At 37.3% G+C, this 27,979-nt stretch overlaps 1 protein-coding gene and 1 long non-coding RNA gene across 2 annotated transcripts; both read left to right on the forward strand.

Annotated features, from left to right (window-relative positions):
* Positions 1-15,839: 15,839 nt before the first annotated feature.
* On the forward strand, positions 15,840-16,856 carry LOC128014690 (uncharacterized). Its single transcript, XR_008183629.1, has 4 exons — positions 15,840-15,961; positions 16,050-16,171; positions 16,572-16,642; positions 16,731-16,856. It is a non-coding gene; the product is annotated as an uncharacterized LOC128014690 (long non-coding RNA).
* Positions 16,857-18,865: 2,009 nt separating this feature from the next.
* LOC128014021 (serine-aspartate repeat-containing protein F) lies at positions 18,866-25,184 on the forward strand. The gene is made up of 3 exons (XM_052597262.1): positions 18,866-18,875; positions 21,454-21,927; positions 22,235-25,184. Exons 1-3 carry the CDS (start codon positions 18,866-18,868, stop codon positions 24,358-24,360), a joined length of 2,610 nt encoding a protein of 869 aa, XP_052453222.1. The 3' UTR covers positions 24,361-25,184.
* Positions 25,185-27,979: the final 2,795 nt, after the last annotated feature.

Below are 27,979 nucleotides of genomic sequence, written 5' to 3' on the forward strand. Positions count from 1 at the left end.
GGGAGCCAGAGCGCCTGACATCTTGGCAAATTTAAAAGTGCTGGCTAATGCTTAACGTAAATACAGTAAGACTGTTATTCATGCCGGCGCTAATGATGTTCGACTTCGCCAGTCGGAGATCACTAAATATAACTTTAAAGAGGTGTGTGAACTTGCAAGCACGATGTCAGACAATGTAATATGCTCTGGTCCCCTCCCTGCTTACCGTGGTGATGAGATGCATAGCAGATTGTTATCACTCAATGGCTGGATGTCTAACTGGTGCCCACAGAATAACATAGGTTTCATAGACAATTGTACGAGCTTTTGGGGCAGACCTGACCTGTTTAAAAGAGATGGTCTTCATCCCTCCTGGGGTGGCGCCACTCTTCTATCTAGAAATATGGCAAATAGTCTTAGTGTTTATACTTGACAAACTGGGGCCCAGGTCAGGAAGCAGACAGACTGGATGAACCGACCGTCTGCTAGCTGCCTCCCGTCACAGAGGTCAGTTAATTCTCAGCACATAGAGACTCTTTCACCTAGATATCACACTATAGAGACTGTGTCTGTTCCACGAACTAGAAAATACAAAAAACATCCAAACCAAGTTAAGATTAACAATTTAATTGAGGTTCAACAAATAAAAAAACAGAAGCAGCATGGATAAACAAATGATAAAGCTTGGCTTACTATTTCTACGAAAACACTTTTTGTAAATAATATGATCACTGATCATAATATAGATGTGCTCTGTCTGACAGAAACCTGGCTAAAACCTGCTGATTACATTATTTTAAATGAATCCACCCCCCAAGATTACTGTTATAAACATGAGCCTCATCTAAAAGGCAAAGGTGGAGGTGTTGCTTCAATTTATAACAACGTTTTCAGGATTTCTCAGAGGGCAGGCTTCAAGTATAACTCGTTTGAAGTAATGGTGCTTCATTTAACATTATCCAGAGAAACAAATGTTAATGATAAATCCCGTTATGTTTGTACTGGCTACTGTATACAGGCCACCAGGGCACTATACAGACTTTATTAAAGAGTTTGGTGATTTTACATCCGAGTTAGTTCTGGCTGCAGATAAAGTTTTAATAGTTGGTGATTTTAATATCCATGTTGATAATGAAAAACATGCATTGGGATCAGCATTTATAGACATTCTGAACTCTATTGGTGTTAGACAACATGTTTCAGGACCTACTCATTGTCGAAATCATGGAGCGCAGCTGGAGGAAAACAAAACTAGAGGTATTTTGTATAACATATCCTACAGAAAAGCATTAGAAACTCCTAGATCCGATAACTTTTCTTCTCTTTTAGAAGAAAACAAACATAACCACAGGTATTTATTCAATACAGTGGCTAAATTTCCCAACACCACAGCAGCAATGACTTAATTAACTACTTTACTTCTAAAATCGATACTAAAATCGATACTAATCAGACAGTGCACTATAGACCCCCTGAGGAACAGTTCCACTCATTCTCTACTATAGGAGAGGAAGAATTGTATAAACTTGTTAAATCATCTAAACCAACAACATGTATGTTAGACCCTATACAATCTAAGCTCCTAAAAGAGGTGCTTCCAGAAGTCATAGATCCTCTTCTTAATATTATTAATTCCTCATTGTCATTAGGATATGTCCCTAAAACCTTCAAACTGGCTGTTATAAAGCCTCTCATCAAAAAAACACAACTTGAGAAAATAGATTAACGGCAATATGTTTTTAGCGCCCGATAAGAGTCTCACGTTAACGCAGCACATTAATGCCGATAACGGCCCACCACTAATATATATATATATATATATATATATATATATATATATATATAGAATCACTTTACCATTGTACACAAAACGTAACTATTTTAATAGCTGAAACTGTTGTAAGCTGTTTTGGAAGAAGGTGGAAAAAGACTCGTCGGGCAGTGCCGGGCTAGGACCTATATTTGAGATCCATGCAGGGCTCTATTACACACTCCTGAGTCGGTCCCAAAAAATGACACTGACTACCTATGTGTTCATTCTCTTTTGTGCCTACTCTGCAAAACTAATATGATTAAATCATCAACTAACTGATACTCAGTTGGTGTGTTAGAAGTGTCCTCGTTGATAGTTGAGTACAGCTGCTCGAGTGCGGAGGAATTGGAGGACAGTGTACAACCAAAGATAACTCGCAGAGGGTGAAGACTCTGGTAATGTCAGTAAGTGGCTGTGGGCGGGTCCATGCTGTTTGTGACATCACACTGCTCAGAGAATCAAAACGGTAGGTCTAATGAGACTGCTTTAGTTTAATGGGGATTAAAAAATAAGGAGTGGGTGTTGTAACCTTACTGGTTATTTCAGATCAAACCACACACAGACCTGATTCAGCGTTCTCCATCTCAATCTTTACTTCCCCTCTGTGTTTTTCCGTAAGCACGTTGATGACGTCACATCAATACACAACATCCCCCCTTTACTTAGACATAAACTTACTAAGCAAGTTCTCGGTCACATTTTCTTAAACTTAAAACAGTTCAGAACATCAACTTTCATGTAACACTATGGACTTCAATTGAACATCAGCAATGTTTCCTGAACAAGTGCACATACTACAACCTAACTCTTAATCTTTTTTTTTTTCTTATTTACCTTCTCCCATGACCTAGCCTTTATCAATCACTCAACAACATAGTCTCTAAACCATTCAGGCAATTTGGTTAGTCTCTGGGGTCTACAAGGTTTTGGAATTTGTTCCTCTCTCTGAAATGTCTCACTGATTTCTTTGCATCCATCTGAACTTCTCTTTTCCTTTTTATCATAACTTGGCTCTTGAGCACATATCATTTCACCATCCACTATTAGAGTTTCCGCAGACAGAAACTTCTTGACAGATGTTGTATTCTGTGCGTACTTTACTCCAGTGGGTGACTGAACGACACCGCTATTACCTTCTTTGTGTACAACCTTGTGAGGAGTGCTATGAAATGTTGTTGTGAATTTGTCTGTTTTATCCTGTCTCACAAGCACCTGATCTCCAACCTTTATATCTGATGTCTTAGCGTCTCGTCTGTGGTCTGCGTATATTTTGGCTTTTCCTTTTTGGTCTGCATCTTTGTCTCGAGCTTCAAGGTCACTATGGTGAGCTGTGATGTCCAGTAATTTTCCTCTGATCTTCCTCTGAAACAGAAGTTCTGCAGGACTTTTGCCAGTTGTGACTTGTTGTATGGACCTGTAGACAGTCACATACTTGCGTAGCTCTTTTTTCCAATTATTTCCCTCTGCTTGAGCAATCCGTACTCGTTTCATCAATGATGCATTTTGTCTTTCCACTTCTCCATTCGCTTGCGCCCACTTTGTAGTTATGGTGTATTCCATTCTCCTGACAAAAAGCTTGAAACAGACTGGACTTGAATTGTGGGCCACAATCTGACCTGATTGTTAAAGGAAGTCCATGCCAACTGAAAATGTCTTCCATGCGATCGGTCACTTTTTCTGGCATTGTTGACTTAAGAATTGCATATTCATAATACCTGCTATAATAGTCGACAACAACCAGAATCCAATGTCCATCCGGTAAAGGACCAAGTAAATCTGTGGCTAAGTTTTGCCATGGCCCTTCTGGCATCACTGTGGGTGACAGCAGTTCAGGGACATCTGGTTTCACTACCAGCTGACAACCATGACATGTCCTCACAAATCTCTCCGCAGCCTTGTCCATTCCCGGCCACCAAACCTTTGTTTCCAGGTGTTGTTTTGTTCCTACCACCCCAAGATGACCTTCATGTGCCAACTGTAGGGCTCTTCCTCTCAGCGACTGTGGCAAAACAATTCTTGTTCCTCTGAGTATTATTTGGCCAATGACACTTAACTCCCCCGCAATATTTCTGTATGCAGGGCACTCATCGAAGCTACCTGTTTGAATAGCAGTTCTCCGTTTCTGTAATTCCACATCATTACCTGAAGTCTGCTCAACTTCCTTAGTAGTGGGGCGGAGACCAGGACAACTAGAGCCCCAGATACAGATCCCCTGTAAAGACCTTGTCTCAGAGGACCACCAGGACAAGACCACAGGAAACAGATGATTCTTCTGCACAATCTGACTTTGCTGCAGCCTGGAATTGAACTACTGGTTTCATCTGGTCAGAGGAGAACTGGCCCCCCAACTGAGCCTGGTTTCTCCCAAGGTTTTTTTCTCCATTCTGTCACCGATGGAGTTTCGGTTCCTTGCCGCTGTCGCCTCTGGCTTGCTTAGTTGGGGTCACTTCATCTACAGCGATATCATTGACTTGATTGCAAATAAATGCACAGACACTATTTAAACTGAACAGAGATGACATAACTGAATTCAATGATGAACTGCCTTTAACTATAATTTTGCATTATTGAGACACTGTTTTCCAAATGAATGTTGTTCAGTGCTTTGACACAATGTATTTTGTTTAAAGCACTATATAAATAAAGGTGATTGATTGATTGATTGATAGTGAGGGCGCAGGGTGTCGCACAGACTGCTATGAACTGCACATATTCCTCTGCTTTATGTGTGTGTATTTCATCTTTGGCTGATGGTCCCAGCAGACGTGACAGGGGATCTGCAAAGTTATGTGTTCCAGGTATATGAATCGTGACCCGAAAGTAATAAGGCTGTAATCTCTGTAAACCTTTCAATTCGAGTGCATGGCTTTGAGCGAGGGCTATAAATTGCTTCCAATGCTTTGTGGTCTGTGATGAGATCAAACTTCCGACCATAGACATAAGGGTGCAAATGTTCACAAGCCCATACCAGAGCAAGTGCTTCGCGCTCCGTTTGGGAATACCTTTGTTCACACTCTGTCAAGCTTCTGCTCTCATAGCAGACAGGAACCATACCTTCCCGTTGTTTCTGAACCAGCACCGCTCCAACTCCTTTTGGTCCAGCATCAGCGATGACTTTTGTTGGTGCATACTTGTCGAAATAAGCCAGTGTTGTTGCCTCAGCTAACTTATCTTTGAGAGTTTTGAAGGCTCTCTTCTGATCCATTCCGAAATGAAATTTTGTGTCTTTCTTTGTCAGCCTGCGCAGCAGTTCTGAGATGCTTGCAAACTGAGGTATGAAACGACTACTATAGCCGACTAAACCAAGAAAACTTCTCACCTCTGAAACGTTTTCAGGCTCTCTTGCCTCCACAACTGCTCTCACCCTCTCTGCCGTCGGGCCTATGCCTTTCACTGACAGCAGCATGCCCATGAAAACCAACTTGTCCATGTTAAACTGGCACTTTTCTAAATTTAGAGTCAAGCCGCAGCTTTCCAGTCTATTTAGTATTGCATGCATTCTTTTCTCATTCTTTTCAATGACAACTGGGTTTACCCATGGAGTCGCTCCATTGACATTCTCAATAATGTCCATGTGGAGCATCTCATTTATTTTTTCCTCAACAGCCTCTCTAAGGTGAAATGGAACGCGCCTAAGGTGCTGTGCAACTGGTGTCACTGTGCTGTCTATGTGTAGGCTAATTTGTTTTGTGTTTAGTTTGCCCACTCCACAGAACAATTTGGGGTATTTCTGTTTTATCATGGACTTCACATCATTCACCACTGCAACGTTAGCTCCAATCCTCAGCACTCCTAATTTAACGGCTGTGTCTTTTCCGAACAGTGTCTCTCCTCTCCCGTGAATAACTGTAAACTCAGTTGTTGTGCTGTGTCTTCCGATTCCGACCTCACACCAGAAAATTCCTTTCACTGGGAGGGGTTCACTTGATGAGTATGCATACAGTTTTTTGTCTGATTTGGCAGAACTGCATTTGATCTTTCTTTATTTAAGCATTTCCCACGTTCCTTCATCCACTATGTTGCTTGTTGCTCCTGAGTCAACTAACATGGATAATCTGACCCCTCCAACTGAGAATGTTATTCTGTCTGTGTCAGTCTTGATTTTTCACCTCTGATTCAACTCTTTTCACTGTTTGTCTTGCACCTTCCTTTGTTTTACACATTTTTGCAAATTGGTCTCGTCCATTGCACTTTCTGCATAATTTTCCACGTGCAGAACATTTATAATCTTTTGCGAAGTGACCTGTCTGTCCGCATCTGTAGCAGGTTTTGTTAGAATCAGGATTACTTCTACCCCCTTGCATTCTTTTTTTCTGATCTATCTCTCCTTTTCTGGATATCTGACTCACCGTCTCTTTCACTTCCATCTCTGGAGAGATGTGCAATGCCGCCATCTGCAGTTCAACACGTTCCCACTGCACTGCGATTTCTAGCGTGCGAGCAAGTGTCAGAACCGGTCCTTCCTTCAGTAATTTTCTAGGCACATACTCAGAGATGCACCGACTCAGAACAGCATCTATTATTTAATTGTCTTTATCAGCTCCAAAATCACAGTCTTTTGGCGCTTGCCTTAAACATGTGGTAAACTGTTGCAGTCTGTCCCGTTTTCTGCTTTAGCTGATAAAATGTATGTCTTGCAAATGCCGTGTTTACCTGGGGCACAAAGTATGCGTTCAGTGCTGTTACTGCCTGCACGTAATCTGTTGGCCCTCCTGTGTCAGCGAGTGTGGAGAAAATATCCTGCAGATCCGTCCCAGCATGATACAATAATAAGGTTTCCATCAGCAAAAAGTTCAAATGCATTTAACCATCTTGTCCACCGCGGACCCAACGTGGCTGGATCACTGTAGCAGTCGAACTTTGGAACAGCGCCGTCCATTTTCAGCGCACGCCACTTATCGCCACTAAACTTTGCAGGTAACTGCACTAAAAGACTCGGCGTGGTACGTGTCTAACTCACTTTCAGATTTAACTACCGAGTGAGTCCTTGTTTCAACATCCTCGTTGCCAATGTTGTAACCTTACTGGTTATTTCGGATCAAACCACACACAGACCAGATTCAACGTTCTCCATCTTAATCTTTACTTCCCCTCTGTGTTTTTCCGTAAGCACGTTGATGACGTCACATCAATACACAACAGTGGGTGTATTTTTTTTAATTTTTTTTTTTTATTGTCAGTTCAATGATCAGAAGTACACAGATACAGTGTCAGACATACAAAATAAGAACAAAGCAAAATACAATGGAAAGGAAGAAGGAAAAAAAAAAAAAAAAAAAAAAAGGGTCAAATGATAAAATACATTACAAGTACAGGGAATCACAAATTAGAGAATCAAGGAAGGTTCTTTATATAATGCCAAAGAGGTGACCATATCTGCCAAAAGTCATCAGATTTTCGGTGTATGTCATATGTAAGTTTCTCAAGCGGAAGTAATATAGATATTTTAGACATCCACATTTTGAAAGAAGGAACCTGAGGAGATGACCATAATAGTAGTATGCATTTCTTTGCCAGATACACCAAAATTAAGAACATATGTTTCACATGAGAATCAAACACTATCTCAACTCCAACAGATAACATGTACAATTCCAAGGAGAAACAAAACTGTAACCCAAAGAGTTCTTGTAAAAAGTTATGTATTTTGTTCCAAAAAGGGATGATTCTGCTACAGTACCAAAAACAGTGAAGAAATGTTCCCTTATGTTTTTTCCAATTAAAACATAGGCCAGTCGAATTTCTATATATTTTCTTTAAACGTAATGGTGTGAGATAAATTCTATTGATGAATTTGTAGTTAAGTTCGTGAACTCCCAATGAATTACATTTAAAGTATAAGTTGTTAATTAGGGCGATCCAATCTTCATTGTCAATTTCATGACCTAAGTCCTTTTCCCAAACGTTCTTCAAACTATCTAATGAGGAAGTACATGTATCAGAGAGGGCATCATATATCACTGAGATTATTCCCTTGGAAAAGTTGTTTGTCACAATTTGTTCAATGGCAGTAAGTTTGAGTCTTAGTTTACAATTATCTGATAAAGGTTTTATAAAGTGACGCAACTGGAGATATTTGAAAAAGTTTGCTTGTGGTATATTATATTGACATGAAAGTTGTTGGAAAGATTTTAATTTATTCTCTAAAAAAAGGCAAGATATAGTTGAGATCCCTAATTTAAACCAGTCTGAAAGACCTATATTATGTAATGAAACAGGAAAATCTGGATTATAGGCAATAGGGGAAAGCAAAGAAAGGTTGGCTGGAATTTTAAGATATGTTCTGACATCTCTCCATACCAAAGGAGTGTTTAGAATAATAGGGTTTGTTGAAATGTTTTTGATTTTTCTAAAATTTTTAATAAAAGGCAGAAATTTTATTGGAAGGGGGGCACAAACCGTTGCTTCTATATTAACCCACATGGAGTCAGACCGTTCACTATACCAACTGACCATATGTTTCACTTGTGCTGACCAATAATAAAATTGTAAATTTGGTAAAGCGACGCCTCCCTTCTCTTTTGGTTTTGTCAACTTATTAAAATGAATACGGGGCATTTTATTGTTCCAAATGAATTTAGATAAGTGTTTGTTAATGTCTTTGAAAAAAGGATTAGCTAAGTAACAGGGGAGGGACTGAAATAAATATAAAAACTTTGGAAGAATATTCATTCTAATTACATTTATTCTGCCTAAGAATGATATAAGGAGAGAATGCCAAGTAATAAGATCTTTTTTAATTCTGCCAACAAGAGGCGTATAGTTTATATTAAATAAATCATCCAATTTTGGTGAAATGAAAATACCTAGGTATTTAAAACCAGATGTTGTTATTTTGAAAGGTGAAAGAGGCAAAAGGTCAGAGATATTAGAAATATTAATAGGGAGCGCCACGGATTTGGTAAGATTAATCTTGTATCCAGATAACATGCTGTAATCTGAAATACATTTTAATAATGCAGGGATTGATTTTTCAGGCTCTGAAGAATACAGCAATACATCGTCTGCATACAGGGATATGCGATGTTCATCATTTCCCACTTTTATTCCAAAAAAGTTTTGGCACTGTCTAACAGATTCAGCAAGAGGTTCAATTATGAGGGCAAAGAGCAGGGGTGAAAGGGGACAGCCCTGCCTCGTACCTCTCTGAATATCAAAAGGTTTTGAAATCAAACCATTTGTAGTCACTGTAGCTTGGGGATTAGAGTAAAGTAATTTTATTAATTTGATCAATTTTGAGCCCAAATTGAATTTCTTAAGGGTGGCAAATAGAAATTTCCATTCCACCCTGTCAAACGCTTTTTCTGCGTCCAGGGAAATAATAAGGGCGGGGAGTTTATGTTCTTGAGTTACATTTATCAAATTTAGGAGCCAACGTATGTTATCTGTACCAAAGCGTGCTTTTATGAATCCCGTCTGGTCTGGTTTAATAATATGTGGTAAAACAGTTTCAAGTCTACGAGCAAGAATTTTAGCAAGAATTTTGTAATCTGTATTCAGAAGACTTATTGGCCGATAGGAAGCACACTCCTGGGGATCTTTGTCTTTTTTGGGTATTAAACAAATTGATGCTGTTCTCCATGATTCAGGGGCTACTCCATTATCTAATAAATTTTGAAGGGCAGGCATTAGAATATGAGAAATTTCTGGCCAAAATGACTTATAAAACTCGCAGGGAAAACCGTCTGGACCCGGAGATTTGTTAGAAGGCATGGATTGAATAGCATTAAAGACTTCTTCTGGTGACAAAGGCGAATCTAAAAATATCTTGTCTTCTTCAGAGATGGCTGTAAGTGGAAGTTTATCTAAAAATTCAATGATATCCGATTGTTCAGCAGTGATTTGAGATTTATATAGTTCTTTATAAAAAATTTTAAATAGGTTATTAATCAAATCAAGATTATACGTGACCGAGCCATCTGGAGTTTTTAATGATTTAATTGTTCTCTCATTTAATTTTTTTTTTTTTATCTGATGTGCCAATAATTTATCTGATTTGTTTGCATATTCATAATATTTTTGTTTGGAGAAAAAGAGTAGTTTTTTTATGTGATTTGTGTGATCCAAATTAAGTTCAGCTCTAGCTTGACATAATTGGGCCCAATTTGTTTGATTAGGGGCTTTACTATGTAAACATTCCAATCTTTTTACTTCTCGTTCTAATTCTTGCCTTTTTTTTGACCAAGCCTTTTTGCGTGCTGAGGAGTATGATATAATATGTCCCCCAATTGTGGCTTTAGCAGCGTCCCAAATAGTTGCTGAAGAGACTGGTGAATTTCTATTATCTGACCAATAATTCTTAAAACCTTCTCGGACTAAGTCACAAAATGCTGAATCATTTAGCATGGAAGACTTGAATCTCCAGATCCTGGTGGCCCTGTGGTTGTTTATAATCATGTCTAACTGAACTGGGGCATGATCAGACAGAACAATTGAACCAATTTCACTGGAGGATACAGTATGGAGGCAATGAGCTGGGGTAAAGATATAATCTATTCTAGAATAAGAGCAATGAGGATTAGAATAAAATGTATACTCCTTGCTACCCTTATTAAATTCCCTCCAAGCATCAACGATACCGGCCTCATTACAGAGTTTTTTAAGAACAAGAGAGGATCTAGGATTAGTAAATGTATCAGAAGGGGATTTGTCCATTTTTTGGTCCATGACACAGTTAAAATCTCCGGCACAGACCCCCATACCTTTACAGTATTGACTAAACAGAAGAATTACTTTAGATATAAATTTAGGGGAGTCTTCGTTTGGAGCGTATATATTAATTATGGTAAAAGGTTCCCCATAAACTGTACCAGTAATTAAGATATATCTTCCATCCGGGTCACTAATTTGATCCTCTAAAACAAAAGGAAAGTGTTTATGAATTAAAATAACAGTACCTCTTTTCCTTGTGTTTGCTTTACAAGTTGAGAAAAATAATTGCCCAACCCAATCTCGCTTTAATTTCAAGTGCTCAGAGTCAGACAGGTGTGTCTCTTGAAGCATAGCTATGTTAGCTCTCTGTTTTTTAAGGTGCGTTAGAATTTTTTTCCTTTTGATCACATTGCCTAACCCTTTAACATTCCATGTAATAAGCCTAACCGAATTGTCCATTGTCATCAGTTACAGAAAAATGGAAATGAAAGAGAATTCGATTTAAGACTGAGGCATGTCTGACAAAGTAGCAAAACTGACACAAATATTTTTTGCATTTTAACAACGAAAACATGATATAACGAAAAAAACAAACAAACGACGAGCCAACCCTAGAGAGAAACTCAGGTTACTGTACCCGATTGGTATTACCCCTAAAGACAAGACAACCCATACCAAATGGTAGTACAGAATTATACCCATAGGGAGGCACACCTTTGTAACCAGCCAGTCCCCCTTTTTGGTCAAACATCCGAGGTTGATACACTACCGTAGCCACAACAAAATAATCAGTAAAAATGATGCTAATATATTAACTTAAAATAGCCGGCCATATATCTAACAAAAGTAAAATAAATAAATTGGAAGTAGATTTACCTCTATAAAGTGGCCACAACAGGATAATCCGTAGTAAGGATATTGTAATATAAAAATAATTTACATGTAAGAAAAAGACAACCTAAGATAACCGGCCATGTATTTGAAAGTAAATTTACCTCAGAGTTTTCTGTAAAGTTAACAGTGTAAGGCCCTCAAAGTTTTAAGAATAACCACTTGTGATGCACTCATGTCCCTTATGTCCTTTATAGTTACTTATCTTTCAGAGTCTTTAAAAACTCTGTGGCAGCCGCTGGAGTGGAAAAGACGTGCATCTCCGTTTCGTGAAGGCATCTGATTTTTGCAGGGTAAACGAAGCCTCTAAACATGTTACGGCCGGAAAGTATTTTCCTGACATCATCGAACTCTCGGCGTTTCTTCAGCACCTCAGCGGACACGTCCTGGAAGAAGCGCAGTTGACTCCCGTCGTGACTGATGCTGCGTTTTCTCCGCGCTGCCTGCAGGATGAATTCCTTATCCGTGTATCATAGAAAACGGACCAGGACGCTTCGCGGGGGGCGATTTGCTCCCGGGACCGGGCCGAGAGATCTGTGAGCTCTCTCGATCTCGAAACGTGAATCGGGTGCAAGATCCAGCCACTCCGGGAGCCTCTTCGAAAGGAACTGTGCCATGGGTTCAGAGCCTTCAGTTTTCTCAGGGAGACCGACGATTCTCAGGTTTTTACGTCTGCTTCGATTCTCCAGGTCATCTACTTTAGCTCTTAATGATGTCAGTTCTTTGTCCAGAGATGCAATTTTACTATCACGAGCCGGCATGCTATCTTCGACATCGGAGATTCTGCGCTCAGCCTCAGTTAAACGCGTTTCGTTCGAGTCCACTCTACCAGACAAATTGGAAATCGTTTCTTGAATTGAAGTAACCGAGGTAGAAATATTGTCCAAACGATTATCGATCGCACTTAGTCTACCTTCGATATTGGCCAAACTGGATCCCAACGAACGGATTTCCATCAGCATAATGTCGGCCTGATCAGACGAGGTCTCCTGCTCCGCCTCAGCCTGCTTTTTCTTTGTATTTCTGGATGAACGAGAATTAAATAGTGGAAACTCCCGTGTTTCTTTACTCTCGGACATTGTTTAATGTTTTTAGAACTAGATACGTCGAATATTGACCAAATGAAACATAGAAAACTTTAAAAAGAAAGGGAACTGGCACGGAGCTAACAAGCTAAGCCGCCATCTTACTCGAGGCCGCTCCCTCCCCCCCAGTGGGTGTATTTTTATCATTGTAGGGTGTTGTGTTCACACACTGTTGTTCAAATGCCCCTTGAAAATAAACTAAACAGAGCTCCAAACTCAAACCATGCAGTAGCAACAAACAGGAAGTGACGTCTAGCCAAATAATCATGCAAGCAAAATGTGTTGCATTGTATTGCTTTTCCTTATACATTAGGCATACATTTTAATCTTCTACAAATTTTACAGATTACAACCAATTAACATTTAGATTCAAATTTTGTTCATATTTTGCAGATGAAAAAAAAAAAAGTTTAAAGGGGTCATATAATGTGACTTCAAAGTTTCCTTTCTCTTTGTAGTATTACAAGCTCTTTGTGCATAAAGAAGATATGTAAAGTTGCAAAGACAAATCCAAAGAGACATTCTTTTTCAAAGTTAACACTCATCCTGAAACGGTTTGTTCCAACACCCCACCACATCTCTACATCACTTTGCATATCGCCGCCCAGATGTTCACGCAAAGAAGGAAGTCGTACCTTTTATTCTCATTGTAGTATTGTTCTTACCACCGCCATGTCGTATAAATGCTGTATTTTTCACTGTGAAAGCGAAACTACTTTGTTTGGCCTTCCAAAAGAGGACTATATCCGTCCGATACACCATGCGTGGGCTGAGCAAATACATCACCTTTGATCAACATCAACTGGATTTTCTTTCCCTTTGGACGAAGCAGAGTCCAGCCGGGGCTCGTCACATGTGGTTGCCGCAAGCCCAAGGTACACTCCTTTGTAGAATCCTCCTGCTGCACCATTCTCAAACCCCTGCATCTGCTCTCTCTAGACCTCCAGCCTCCACTCACTCAAGGCCATGATGTGTGATGCTGTTTCATTCAGAAAGCAAAACTACTTTGTTTTAACTAGATATCATGTTTATATCACGTTTGTAATGGGTTTTATGTTTGTCTCGTCGGCAGGATTATATTAACTTTAAAATAAGTGTAAATCAGTCTGATTGCTTCAATAGCTGTTTGTGATCTGTGAGCGAGAGCAAAACCTGCTGTAGAAAAGGTTAGTTATTGATTTGTCATATTATATTGTATATGTATACAAACAAATCTCTCTCTATCTTGCTTTTTTATGTGTCTCTCTAAAAGGATATGATTTGTACTGTGGTCCAAAAACTTTTACAACCAAGTGTACATCGACCTGCAATCAAATACAGATACTCATTCTGCAGCAATATATTGCAGACAGTTGGAACAGTAAACCAAATACAGTAGGTGCAATTTTAGCAATAGCTTCTGTAAGACTTCTGCAATGTCACGTACTGTTTCCATTAATGTGATCACTAACATACAGTTTTCTTGTTGATGAACTGGAATGCAGGTTCAAATGTCTTCCAAACATTATGGACGATTTTATTTTGCAAGGTAAATTGTTATAATCCCAACATTTTCATACATCATAGAATGTGGTCAAGCAATCACAGCATATCAGTAATTGGAATACACAATTAATTATACCTGAAACAAACTGCTATATTTAGCAGAGCATGTTATTACTTCATTCTTCTTTTGAGGAAAATAGCTTTTTAATATGTCAGGTTACAATAGTCGAGCCTCTTTCAAAATGCAACTGTTCCATTCATTTGCACTTTCCTGTGCATATAAATATGAATAACCCACAATTTCAACTTTTTTTCGAACCCAAGTTATAAAGTAAACAGTAAACAGAGATATAGAATAGAATATAACATAATTTGATTCCTAAGAATGTTTGTGAATCCAGCCCTTGGATGTTCTATTATTGAAATTGTGAGAAGACATACAAGAAAACTCTTCTCTTATCTGCTGTCACTCAGCCAAATTTGCTTTTTTATATCCCCTCAGTAAGTATTTGAAAACATTCTGAAAAGAAATATAGAACAACACACTATCAGATCCTGAATATCCTATAGAAGTCAGCCAATAGGACTAGGACTGTTTAACTTTAGAAAGACTTTTTCCCCTTTAGCTTTACTTATCAGATGCTTGGAGATGTTTATGCATGGACTGCAGGCAATAAACAAACAAACAAACAAATAAATAAAAATAACAAGTATAAATGATTCCCATGCCAACATGTGACTAACCATTCTTGACAATCATAAACTTATGCATATATATATATATATATATATATATATATATATATATATATATATATATATATATATATATATATATATATATATATATATTTTTTTTTTTAATCATTATTATTATTATTTTTTTTTTTTTTACCATATAAACACACAACCATGCAAATGCAATGTGATCTAATTTTGAATATGTATGTATTTTGTTTTATTTTTAAGATTTTAATGCTTCAGAGCTGAAAATACTTCCCATCTTCATTTTCCTCAAAATTGAACATTTACCGGTCATTATTTTGCCTAAATATATGAACCACCCAGACAGCTGGAATATAAGGATTAATAATTCAGACAGCTACCTATCAGATCCTCATAGAATGCGAGAAAAAGAAGATTTGAACAAGAACTCTGAGTTTCTTCAGTATCAAGACACTCCTCGCAAAGGTCCACTGGACAATGACTGGCAAGGACATGAATTATCACCTGAAGGTTACCGTTTTGGAAAAAGTTTTTTCTTCTTCTTCTTCTTCTTTAATAAAACATAATCGACAATAATTCAAGTAAAAAAAATGGTCAATGTTTCGGTCAATGATTTTTATTAATTATCTTTTTTTATTTTTCTTAATACTAGACACTTCCACATCTTTGGACAGTGCTGTTAAGCAAGATAATATTTTCTCCAGTGTTCAAAACACAGCTGAAAGTGGCCAAAATAAAGATGAGTATTATGTGCAGAATGAAGTTTCAGGAATTAAAAGTAAGTTCATAAAATAAATCGTAAACTTTGATGAAGTAACATTAAAGTGAAGTGTATAGTGACATAAGTTGGTGCCCCTCTTCTTGGTCTGTGCTATTGCCCACAAAATGTCTGTATTTACCCTGATATACATGTGTACATTTATGCATTTGTCCATCTGTATTATTTTTTCATTTTCAGCTTCACTCTTTACTCATTTTATCCATGACCTATTCATTTAATTTATTTATTTGTTGTTGTTGTTGTTGTTTTTAGAATGTGTCCTTCTAAATTATATTTTTGATTAAATTACCTTTTTTATTTAATTTAAGATTAAATTAATTTGAATATATTTTAATGTACAAATATAATGTTGATATCATAAGATGTCAGAGTCTATGTTGCTTTTCATTCATAATTTCCTTTGCTGTACTGCTGAAATTTAAAGTATGTCAAAGTGTCCTGTCTTTCTAAAGGCTACAGTGGATTGGTGAATCAAGGAGCCACATGTTATCTGAATGCAGTTCTGCAAACACTTTTCATGACAGAAGAGTTCAGAAAAGCCATCATGAAGTATTCTTTATATATCTGAACTGTAAGATTATTATCTTTTATAACACATAATCATAGTTATGATTATAAATGCTGTGTTACTCCACAGGTTAAAGGAAAGTGACATGAAACGTGTTTCTTTTGAACTTAAAAAGTTATTCAGCTGTTTAGAGTCTAAAAATGGATGTGCCATTACAAATGGAGTCACAAATGCTCTAGGCATTGGAAATGGTAAGTTCTATTGATGAGTTTTTACATAGTGTAGATATTAACATAATTTCAGGAGGAGATTAATTTCCAAGTATAAAAAACAGCCTCTTAGCACTTCCATTGTTAGTTTATTCAGCTTTCCTCCTCATCCCTTTCTCCTTCTTTTCATGTATATTTATTTATCTTTATGTCTATATAGAGAGGACTATCAGAGCTCAAGTAGAATATTCTCTCTGAGCCCCTCCATTGCAGCCATCATATTTAACACTAATGCTAAGAATATATGGGCACACAAACTTGTGAATGTCTCATTAGTACACATAAAACAGTGACAAATAATTCCCACATAGTGTTCCTGAAATCACTTTCATTTTTAATGAGACTGAATCCATAATATTTCACAGTACACAATTTTTTTCAGTTTGTGAACAGCAGGACGCTGCAGAATATTATCAGATGATTCTGAGTAGGATTGACTCTGAACCAGCAACGGTACAATCTGAACACTTAATGATATGTTTATAAGCTGCTGTGTATAATAGTGTAAAACATGTCATGTTTTATTTTCTGTATTTTACAGGTATTCCAAGGAATCAAGAAACACTCAACCACCTGTTTACCTGCAAAACATGTTCCCATTGAAGAAATAATTTCTTTTTTTTCTTTGCCCATTGCTATGGACTCTGATCAAAATAAAATTGATGTAGTAAGTATTATGAGTTAATAAATGCAGCTTTATTATAAATATTATAAATACAAATATTATTCTCAAACTTGCCTCATGGGGGGAAAAAGTGTTTCACTTACTTTACATTTTAGCAATAATCTATGCAACCACAGAAAGAATTTGCTAGTTTCCAGGTGAATTATGTTTTCACCTGTGATTTAGCAATCTTCCAAGTGCTCTGAAGCCATAGGATAACTTTTCAAACCTGACTCTTCTAAGCACTGAAAAAGAAACCTCTGAACAATGAATTATTCTTCTGATTAAAAATGTGTTCACATATGTGTAACTGTAAATTTCAGCAAAAGAGTTTTGAAGCACAGTTTGAAGTAATGCTTACAGATGGAGAAGATCAGTTGTACTGTGAAAACTGTAAAGAAATGATGGACATGGAAATGGTAAGTGTCACATTTTATGTGAAGTTTTTTTTCAGCTTTACATTAGGGTATCAGAGCTTCAGTAGACTGACCAAATCTCTTAAGTGTTAAAGGAAGTAAACACATTTAATTTTAATCATGGGTTATATTGTTAGTTGAGAAACACCACTTGATAGAATATCCTTGAATATGCAGAGTAGATTATAAAGATTACAGTAGTATTTTTTATAGGGTTGTTACAACTGAAATAGGAAATTAAAATATTCTAAAAGAAACAATATTTATTTTAGTGTTGCACCATTTCAAAACTGCCAGGGGTCCTGACTCTTCATTTGCAAAGGTTTTACATGGATTACAGCTACATGATATACAGGAAAAACAACTGTCCTGTTGAAATTCCTCGATTCCTTCGATTATCAGCTCAGGTTTGGCTATCCATCCATCTATTAATCCATCCATGCATTCATTCATTCATTCTGATTTTGACACTGACATTTATTTATAACATACAGCGCTGTGAATTTGTGCAATTGATTTAATTTTATGGATTTAAACATTATATAGACATTTCTATAGAGTATATGGACATTTTATCAGTCAGACCATGAATTTTCACAATGCAAATATTTAAAGGGATAGTTCACCCAAAAATCTAAATTATGTCATTAATAACTCACCCTCATGTTGTTTCAAACCTGTAAAACCTCAGTTTATCTTCAGTTTAAGATATTTTAGAAGCTGTGTGAACGGTCTACTGTCCATGTCCAGAAAGGTAAGAAAAACATCATCAAAGTAGTCCATGTGACATCAGAGGGTCAGTTAGAATATTTGGAAGCGTCGAAAATACACTTTGGTCCAAAAATAGCAAAAACTACGACTTTATTCAGCATTGTCTTCTCTTCCGTGTCTGGTGTGAGCGCGTTCACGATGCTGCTGACGTGTTTTCTGGCGTGCCCAATAACAAAGGTAATATGTCAGCAGCATTGTACGTCAACAGTCACAGCAGTCATGCTCACAACCGACCAGGAAGAGAAGACAATGCTGAATAAAGTAGTAGTTTTTGCTATTTTTTGGACCAAAATGTATTTTTGATGCTTCAGAAAATTCTAACTGACCCTCTGATGTCACATGGACTACTTTGATTATGTTTTTCTTACCTTTCTGGACATGGACAGTATACATATACTTTACATATATTGTTTTTGTTTATTTTTTATCATAATGATTATCTTTATCTTTTTCAGGAAGAGAAAGATGTTCTTCATGATTATGAGCTGTATGCTGTGATCAATCATGATGGTTCTCTCAGTGGTGGACACTACTATGCTGACATCAAATCGTATGAGGATGAGCAATGGTATCAATTTAATGACTCCATGGTGCACAGGGTGAGTTTACTCTCTATGCATTATTTCAGCAAACAGATTCACAGACACATTTCTAATAGCTCTTTTTGAGCTTTTGTGTGGATATATAGTAGGTCACATTGTCTGAACTCAAGTATGAAACATTTCTCAATTTAAGTTCTTGATTAATTTGGGTGCATTTTTGTAAATAAATGAAAGACTTTTGTAATTTCAGCTCTTTTGTTTTTGCAGATTGACCAAAAGTATGATGAGAAATGGTGAGAAACATTATCATGTCACACATACACAGAAAAAATTATTTGTAACATTTATATAAGTGTTGTATGGCATGATGTGTATAGTTTTAGAATGGTGCATTTCTGCCATTTGACATTACATTGACAGTCACCTCTGATAACACATTACTCTTAATGGTAACACTTTAGAATACTGTTTCTTACTTGCTGCATAACTAATAAGGAATTATTGAAGAACTAACAGGTGATTATTAATTAACACTTAACTCACTACTGTTAACTACTAAGGAAGATGTGTTAATTAATCAGTATGTAATATAATTTTATGATTGTGCTAAGTAACAGTTAGCTAATCAATAACTATTGTATTATGTCATACCTCCTGAAGAACTACTGTTATTTATCTATTAGTTTGGGTTCAAGAAAAATAACTATGAACTAACTTCTAATGAACAGTTTTACACAATTACATTCAAATGTGACCCTTTCATATAAATGCTATTAGCAATAGTAGTAGTAGTATGAAAATGCAATATTAATAAATGCAATACATTTTATAGAGTTTTTTGCCTATGTAGTGAATTGTTTTGTGAGTGTGTTTTGTAAGAAATCTGCTTCCGATATGAACCCCACCATGACTCCAGTGCCTTGCGATAACTTACCTTAGTTTTTATATTTTATATACAGTACTGTATGTGTGCCTCCTCAGCATATACCACATTATCATTAATTAAATTTCTGTATGTAAGGCAAAGCCTGAGGAAAAGTGAAAATACAGGTATCCAATTTGTAATTAATAAAGAATTATCAAATAATTCTGTAGGACTTATTTTGAACCTGAAACATTAGGCCCATTCTAAAGTGGAAATTTTGGGAACTCATTAGTAATTAATAAAGAATTATCAGATAATTCCTGAAGAATAACTTAGAATCTGAAACAGTATTCTAAAGTGAAAACATAGGGAACCCATTAGTAATTAATAATTAATTATCAAATAATTCTGCAGGACTTATTTTGAACCTGAAACATTAGGCCTATTCAGAAGTGAAAATGTTCAGAACCCATTAGTTATTAATAAAGAATTATCAGATAAATCTGCAGGAATTACTTAGAACCTGAAACAGTATTCTAAAGTGAACCTATTAGTAAATAATAACAAACTACATCATTTTGACTAAAAAAAAAACTATAAAAGTAATCATAAACTTTGTAAAATACACAACTCACTGTTTATTTCAGATGAGAACATTTCTTAATACAGCATATTTTATTCCATTTGAACATGTATACTGCCCACATTATAACTAATTTAACAAACATTTCATAATCAGAAGCAAACAAAATGCATATTTCATTTCCATTTTAAGCTAATAAGTGGGCTGTAACAAAGTTGCTAATGTAGTAGTACTTTGTACTTGTCCTTTTACTCAAGTAATTTTGAATATGAATAGGCTACTTATAATTTTACTGGAGTAATATTTTATTGGGGTATCTGTACTTTTACTCAAGTACTTGATTTGTGGGACACAGCCTGATTATTATAGTGATTATTTGCGTATAACGGTTCAGTAGTAGTTATTTCATAGTTATTTTGTCTTGAACCTTCACTAGTAGATAATTGATAGTAGTTCTTCAGGAGGTATGACAGAATACAATAGTTATTGATTAGCTAACTGTTACTTAGCACAATCATAAAATTATATTACATATTGATTAATTAACACATCTTCCTTAGTAGTTAACAGTAGTGAGTTAAGTGTTCTTCAATAATTCCTTATTAGTTATGCAGTAAGTAAGAAACAGTATTCTAAAGTGTTACCCTTAATTGTAATGTATAAACATTTTCTATTTAAAAATATGCATTGTAAAAGGCTCTATACAAATAAACATGAATTGTGTAGTCTTTATTGGCAGTCAGGATGCTGTGCAAATGCACTGTTATATCATTGTAGTGTCTCTTTAAATGTGGGATTTATTTTTAACAGGCCTCTCATCTCTAAAGCGGCATTCATGCTTTTCTTCAGAAAATGTAAGCAAATGTTAAGATATCATGTAATATCTTCTCACATGTGTTTTTTGCATATACAATAACTATTTTTATGGCTAATGCCAAACCTCAAAACTATAAATCAGGCATCAAGACAACGATTAACCTGTGAACATATCAAATAACTAACTGGAATAAAATGCCTCTTAACAAACAAAAATAAATAAAAAATTGTACCTGTAGACAAAATATGTTTTGTGCCTTAGTAACTCATTTTGAGTACATAATTGTACCCTAATTCAGTTTCAATCTACAATGTAAAACACAGCAAGTTTTATTCCTTTACACACACATAAAAAAATATAATTACAAGGGCAGAAATTTTCCAAAGGAATGTTTTTTTTTTTTTCTCTCTCAGTGAACCAGAGTAAGCAAACATGAAGTATGCAAGAAAAGAAAAAAAAAAACAGTAGATAAATAAGTCAACAATCAGCTTCCCTAACTGCCTAATCATATAAAATAAAGTTTCAAATACAAATGGCAAACAGACTCCCTACTTCTTAAATAAGATATAGTCTTAAGCTCTTTTTAACATTCCTGTTTGTTTTCAGCTTCAAATCAGCACAGACATAAAATAAATGTTCATCAAGAAAGAACAGTCACAAGTTTAGACGAATCTGAAAGTCCTCAGACTAAAAGGACCAGCAGGCCTGGAAACTCTGTCAATGACTTTGACACTGATCACATTTGTACTAACACTGAAAACAATCATGAGTCTACAGTGATCATTGAAGATGATATAGAGCCTCCTCTGAACATCAGTGATTCCAGCACTGAGAAAGAATCAAATCCCCCACAAACCATGACACCAGAGGTCGAAGTGCCATTTGTTGATGCTGATAATGACGATCAGTCAATACCAGACATCTCTTCAAGTGCAAAAGTCAATATCCCATCTGCAAAGCCTGAAATCATGTCTGATAATAGACTCCAAGAGACAGCAGTAGAAAAGACATCTGACACTACACTGATAATGGTCCAGCAGTCTGAAGAGGATAATCATCTGTCTCCAGCAGACATACAAGGTACTGTATGTATTCATAAAGATGATAAATCCAGTATTTGTTATAGATCTGCAGTACCAAGGGAAAGTTCAGGGGGAGTAAATTTAATAAATTTCCTTTATATTCTTATTTCTTTTTCACTGCAATTCACATTAAAATAAACAATTTAAATTAAGACATTGGCACATTATTTCAATGTAATTCTTAACACAAATGTCATGCATAACTTACGAAGAGCAGTGCACGTGCTGTATGTTCTGTGGCCAGTCAAAAACTCTTACTTGATTGTTTTATTACATTTGTTTTTATTATTATTATTATTTTTTAGATTCAGAAATTACTGGGACCACTTTCTTGAAGGTCAGTCAAAGTGCTGGTTATAACGATCAACCAATACAAAACCTTTATTTTCATGGTGGTTGTGTTACCGCAACCAAAAGACAAAAAGTGGACCCCGAGCCCCATGCAACTTCACACAATGGGACAGATTCAGATAATGATGACACGGAAGCACAATGTAACAGCCCTCCAACGAACACTGACCACGAGCGCCATGCAACTTCACACAATGGGACAGATTCAGATAATGATGATACGGAAGCACAATGTAACAGCCCTCCAACGAACACTGACCACGAGCCCCATGCAACTTCACACAATGGGACAGATTCAGATAATGATGACACGGAAGCACAATGTAACAGCCCTCCAACGAACACTGACCACGAGCGCCATGCAACTTCACACAATGGGACAGATTCAGATAATGATGATACGGAAGCACAATGTAACAGCCCTCCAACGAACACTGACCACGAGCCCCATGCAACTTCACACAATGGGACAGATTCAGATAATGATGACACGGAAGCACAATGTAACAGCCCTCCAACGAACACTGACCACGAGCGCCATGCAACTTCACACAATGGGACAGATTCAGATAATGATGACACGGAAGCACAATGTAACAGCCCTCCAACGAACACTGACCACGAGCCCCATGCAACTTCACACAATGGGACAGATTCAGATAATGATGACACGGAAGCACAATGTAACAGCCCTCCAACGAACACTGACCACGAGCCCCATGCAACTTCACACAATGGGACAGATTCAGATAATGATGATACGGAAGCACAATGTAACAGCCCTCCAACGAACACTGACCACGAGCCCCATGCAACTTCACACAATGGGACAGATTCAGATAATGATGATACGGAAGCACAATGTAACAGCCCTCCAACGAACACTGACCACGAGCCCCATGCAACTTCACACAATGGGACAGATTCAGATAATGATGATACGGAAGCACAATGTAACAGCCCTCCAACGAACACTGACCACGAGCCCCATGCAACTTCACACAATGGGACAGATTCAGATAATGATGACAAGGAAGCACAATGTAACAGCCCTCCAACGAACACTGACCACGAGCCCCATGCAACTTCACACAATGGGACAGATTCAGATAATGATGACACGGAAGCACAATGTAACAGCCCTCCAACGAACACTGACCACGAGCCCCATGCAACTTCACACAATGGGACAGATTCAGATAATGATGACACGGAAGCACAATGTAACAGCCCTCCAACGAACACTGACCACGAGCGCCATGCAACTTCACACAATGGGACAGATTCAGATAATGATGATACGGAAGCACAATGTAACAGCCCTCCAACGAACACTGACCACGAGCCCCATGCAACTTCACACAATGGGACAGATTCAGATAATGATGACACGGAAGCACAATGTAACAGCCCTCCAACGAACACTGACCACGAGCGCCATGCAACTTCACACAATGGGACAGATTCAGATAATGATGATACGGAAGCACAATGTAACAGCCCTCCAACGAACACTGACCACGAGCCCCATGCAACTTCACACAATGGGACAGATTCAGATAATGATGATACGGAAGCACAATGTAACAGCCCTCCAACGAACACTGACCACGAGCCCCATGCAACTTCACACAATGGGACAGATTCAGATAATGATGACACGGAAGCACAATGTAACAGCCCTCCAACGAACACTGACCACGAGCCCCATGCAACTTCACACAATGGGACAGATTCAGATAATGATGACACGGAAGCACAATGTAACAGCCCTCCAACGAACACTGACCACGAGCCCCATGCAACTTCACACAATGGGACAGATTCAGATAATGATGACACGGAAGCACAATGTAACAGCCCTCCAACGAACACTGACCACGAGCCCCATGCAACTTCACACAATGGGACAGATTCAGATAATGATGACACGGAAGCACAATGTAACAGCTTGCTGGAACAAACAAATGTCAAAAGAAACAAAATTTCATACTGGATTTTTGTATTTCCCTTTATTCTATGTCTTATTCTTTTTGTTCTCTTATTCATTTTGGTATTCATTTTATCATTTTTTATTTAAATGTCTAGCAGAATGATAAGAAGTTGATTGTCAGATGTAGTTCTGGTCCAACCTATCACCAATCTTGTTAGTATTTCCATTTAATCAGGGCAATTCCAAGATGGGTGGGAAATGCTCTAGTAATACTGATTTTTAAGTCTTCTCTCTGCTTTGTCTAAAGTTTTAGAGGAGATTGTTTCAGAACAACTCATGTACTATCTTGAGACAGACCAGTATCTATGCAATTTGGATTCAGGCACAACCATTCCACAGAATCTGCAATCTGTCTACTAACTGAAAATATCAAACAATCACTTGACCAGGGAAATGCTGGTGCTGTGTTTCTAGATTTAAAAAAAGCATTCGATACAGTAAATCACAACATATTAATTTCAAAACTAGCTAAGTTCAATTTATCCAAAAAAACATTGTCCTGGTTTGAATCATATGTAAAGGGCCATGAACAGTGGGTTGTAATTAATAGTGTGAGATCCACTTTTCTTCAAATTAAAACAGATATTCCTCAAGGCACGGTCTTGGGACCCATACTCTTCAGTCTATATATTAATGACTTACCAGATGTAGTATGTCCAGATATAGGTCTACTGATGTATGCAGACGACACAGTGGTGTATGCATCTGCTGATACATGTATCTCTGTGGCTGACAAACTTAATGCTAATTTAGCAAGAACATCTTGGCTGGCCTCACTTTGTTTAACTTTAAATACTAAAAAACTAACTCTGTATGCTTTTCTATTCAAAAACTACCTCCAACACAACTTTTGAACATAAAAATTAATTGAACAAATACCTGAAGTGAATTATCTTGGAATAAATATAGATCATCAGTTAAATTTTTAAAAGTCATATCAAGAAAATCTGTAAAACCATTAGGGTCAATTTGAGCTGTTTTATGATAATAAGAAACTGTCTGACTTTTGACTGTGCTTGTATTTATTTTTTTTAATTCTATGGGTCTTATTCATGAAACATTCGTAAATATACAAGTAAATATGTGAGTGATTTGCGCGTAAAGAGACCTTCCCGAAAACTCTTCTCCTGATTCACAAATACTTCGTAAACTTCAGATGTGATAGTGAAATGTGTGTGTGTGTGTGTAATGAATTCCAATCAGTCGTAAATGGGACACGCGTGCACGCTCATTCTCAATTACCATAAATCCCGCCCATTAAATCCGACTGACAACTATATATGGGCATCATGTTATGACACCAAACGAAGGATTTCAACATGTCTTCTGAAAAGTCAATGAAAAAGAAAAATTTCTCAGCTGCAGAAATTGTCTTATTATTAGGGGCCAAGCACCGAAGGTGCGTAGGACCCTCTTGTTTTTGTTGGCGTTCTTATTAGGGGCCAAGCACCGAAGGTGCGTAGGACCCTCTTGTTTTTGTTGGCGTTCTTATTATTATTATTATTAGGGGCCAAGCACCGAAGGTGCGTAGGCACCTATTGTTTTCGTTGGCGTTATTATTATTATTCTTCTTCTTCTTCCGCCGCAAGTCTATGGCAGCCCATAGAACCGTTTGCGGGAAAGTTGTATAATTTGGCACACTGATAGAGGACAGTCCCAACATTAACTATAGCAAATTTGAAGCCTCTAACTCCTACTCTCTAGCGCCACCACTTGTCCAAACTTTCAATGTTTGTATGCTAATAACTTTTGAACCGTAAGCCAGAAAATGGAAATTCTTTTTTCCTCTGAATCCTTGGCTCAGGCCAAGTCGAATGAACCCCAAAATTCAAAAATCGCAAGGTTTAGTTTTTTCGCTATTTTCAATTATTCGAAAAACCTACTTTTTCGAACTCGTCCTAGACGGTTAGTCCGATTGCCACGAAAATTGGCTCAGATCATCTTCAGACCATGCTGGCAAAAAGTTATGGAATTCAAGTTGATTCGTCCAACTGTTGTCGAATGACACGTAAACAAATTTGACAAAAAGCACGCAAACATTCACGTGAGGCTATATCCCGGCAACGGTTTGTCATATTGAGACCAAACTTGGCGTGTGTTATAACAAGCATGAACTGAGACTACCTGCTGTGTTTCGACACAGCGCCACCTAGTGGTCAGGAGATATGAAAAATGCATATTTTGGCTTATAACTACTGAATGGTTTGGCCAAAAATCACACAACTGGTCTCTTTAGATTCAGTGAGTCATGGCGAGTCGAATGATATCCAATTTTCCTGTGTCGGCCATTTTAGGCGTCGGCCATTTTGAATTATGTTTCAAAATGCTGTATTTTTTGAACGCAGCATCGTATCGTTTCGCAAATAATTACAAAAATATTCGGCTCCATGCCCTGAAGGTACTCAAAAAGTTTGGTGGCAGCGCCACCTTGTGGCCAATAGTTATAATGAAATATCACATAAACGCTAATAACTTTTGAATAAATTAGTCTATTAAAATTAAAATGGTCTCGCTATATTCTGTGGGTCATGCCGAGAGCATTGATACCAATTATGTGAAAATTGGCCATACTTCCTGTCCGCCATTTTGCTTAATGTTGAAAACCTACTTTTTCGAACTCCTCCTAGACCGTTAGTCCAATTTTCACCAAATTTGACGTGAATCATCTTCAGACCATGCTGGCAAAAAGTTATGGATTTTGTGTCGATATACGTAACGGTGCTCATTTAGCGCATCAACGAATTTGCTGGAAGGGTGCCAAAATGCATTTGAGGCTGTATCTCTGCAACACTTTGACATATTTGCACCAAACTTTGTATGTGTCATCGCCACCTCACACTGACCATGCCACATAAATTTGGTAACAGCGCCACCTATTGGTCAAGAGTAATAAACCATTCATTAACCATGAGTAATTACACTTTTTAAAATGCTAATAACTTTTTAGTCCATTAGCCTATTGCAACGAAACTGGGCTCAAAATATTCCCTGGCTTATGCCGATAACATAGATACCAAATATGCCAGTGTTTACTGAAGTTCCGGTCCACCATTTTGATTTATGTGGAAAACCTACTTTTTCGAACTCCTCATGAACCGTATGTCCAATTTTCACCAAATTCGAATCAGATGATCTTCAGACTATGTTGACACAAAGTTATGGATTTTGTGTCGATAGACAAAACCGTTTTCGCATACCAAAGCGACGAAGTTGAAACACAATGACAAAATGACACTTGAGGCTGCATCTCTGGAATGCTGTGGCATATTAACACCAAACTTTGTGTGTGTCATTGAAAAGTCAAACAGAGTACACCAAATTGATTTCATAACAGTGCCACCTATTGGTCAAACTTTATAAGCCAAGTAATCATGCTACTAGAGGTGGTATTATGATTTTTTTTTGCCATTTCAATTACAATAATTCCAAAATTACTGTTATTGCTCATTAATGTATTTGGTGTGATGCTTCATGCCATGCTTAGCTCCTACATTTGCCGTTGGAGTGCTTGGCCCCGTAATTGCTGCTTGCAGCTATATTTAGGGGCCAAGCACCGAAGGTGCGTAGGACCCTCTTGTTTTTGTTGGCGTTCTTATTATTATTATTATTATTCTTCCGACTGGGCGTCTATGGCAGCCCATAGAACCGAATGCGGGAAAGTTGTAATGGTTTGACATTCTGATAGAGGACAGTGCCAACATTAAGT

Source organism: Carassius gibelio, chromosome B25 (genome assembly GCF_023724105.1).
Source record: "Carassius gibelio isolate Cgi1373 ecotype wild population from Czech Republic chromosome B25, carGib1.2-hapl.c, whole genome shotgun sequence".
Classification (NCBI taxonomy): Eukaryota; Metazoa; Chordata; class Actinopteri; order Cypriniformes; family Cyprinidae; genus Carassius; species Carassius gibelio.

What these genes read in the sequence shown, in the direction of transcription:
- LOC128014021 (XM_052597262.1), top strand. An exon ending in GTCTCCAGCAGACATACAAG is followed by an intron (nt 21,928 to 22,234) that starts GTACTGTATGTA and finishes ATTATTTTTTAG; the next exon opens with ATTCAGAAATTACTGGGACC.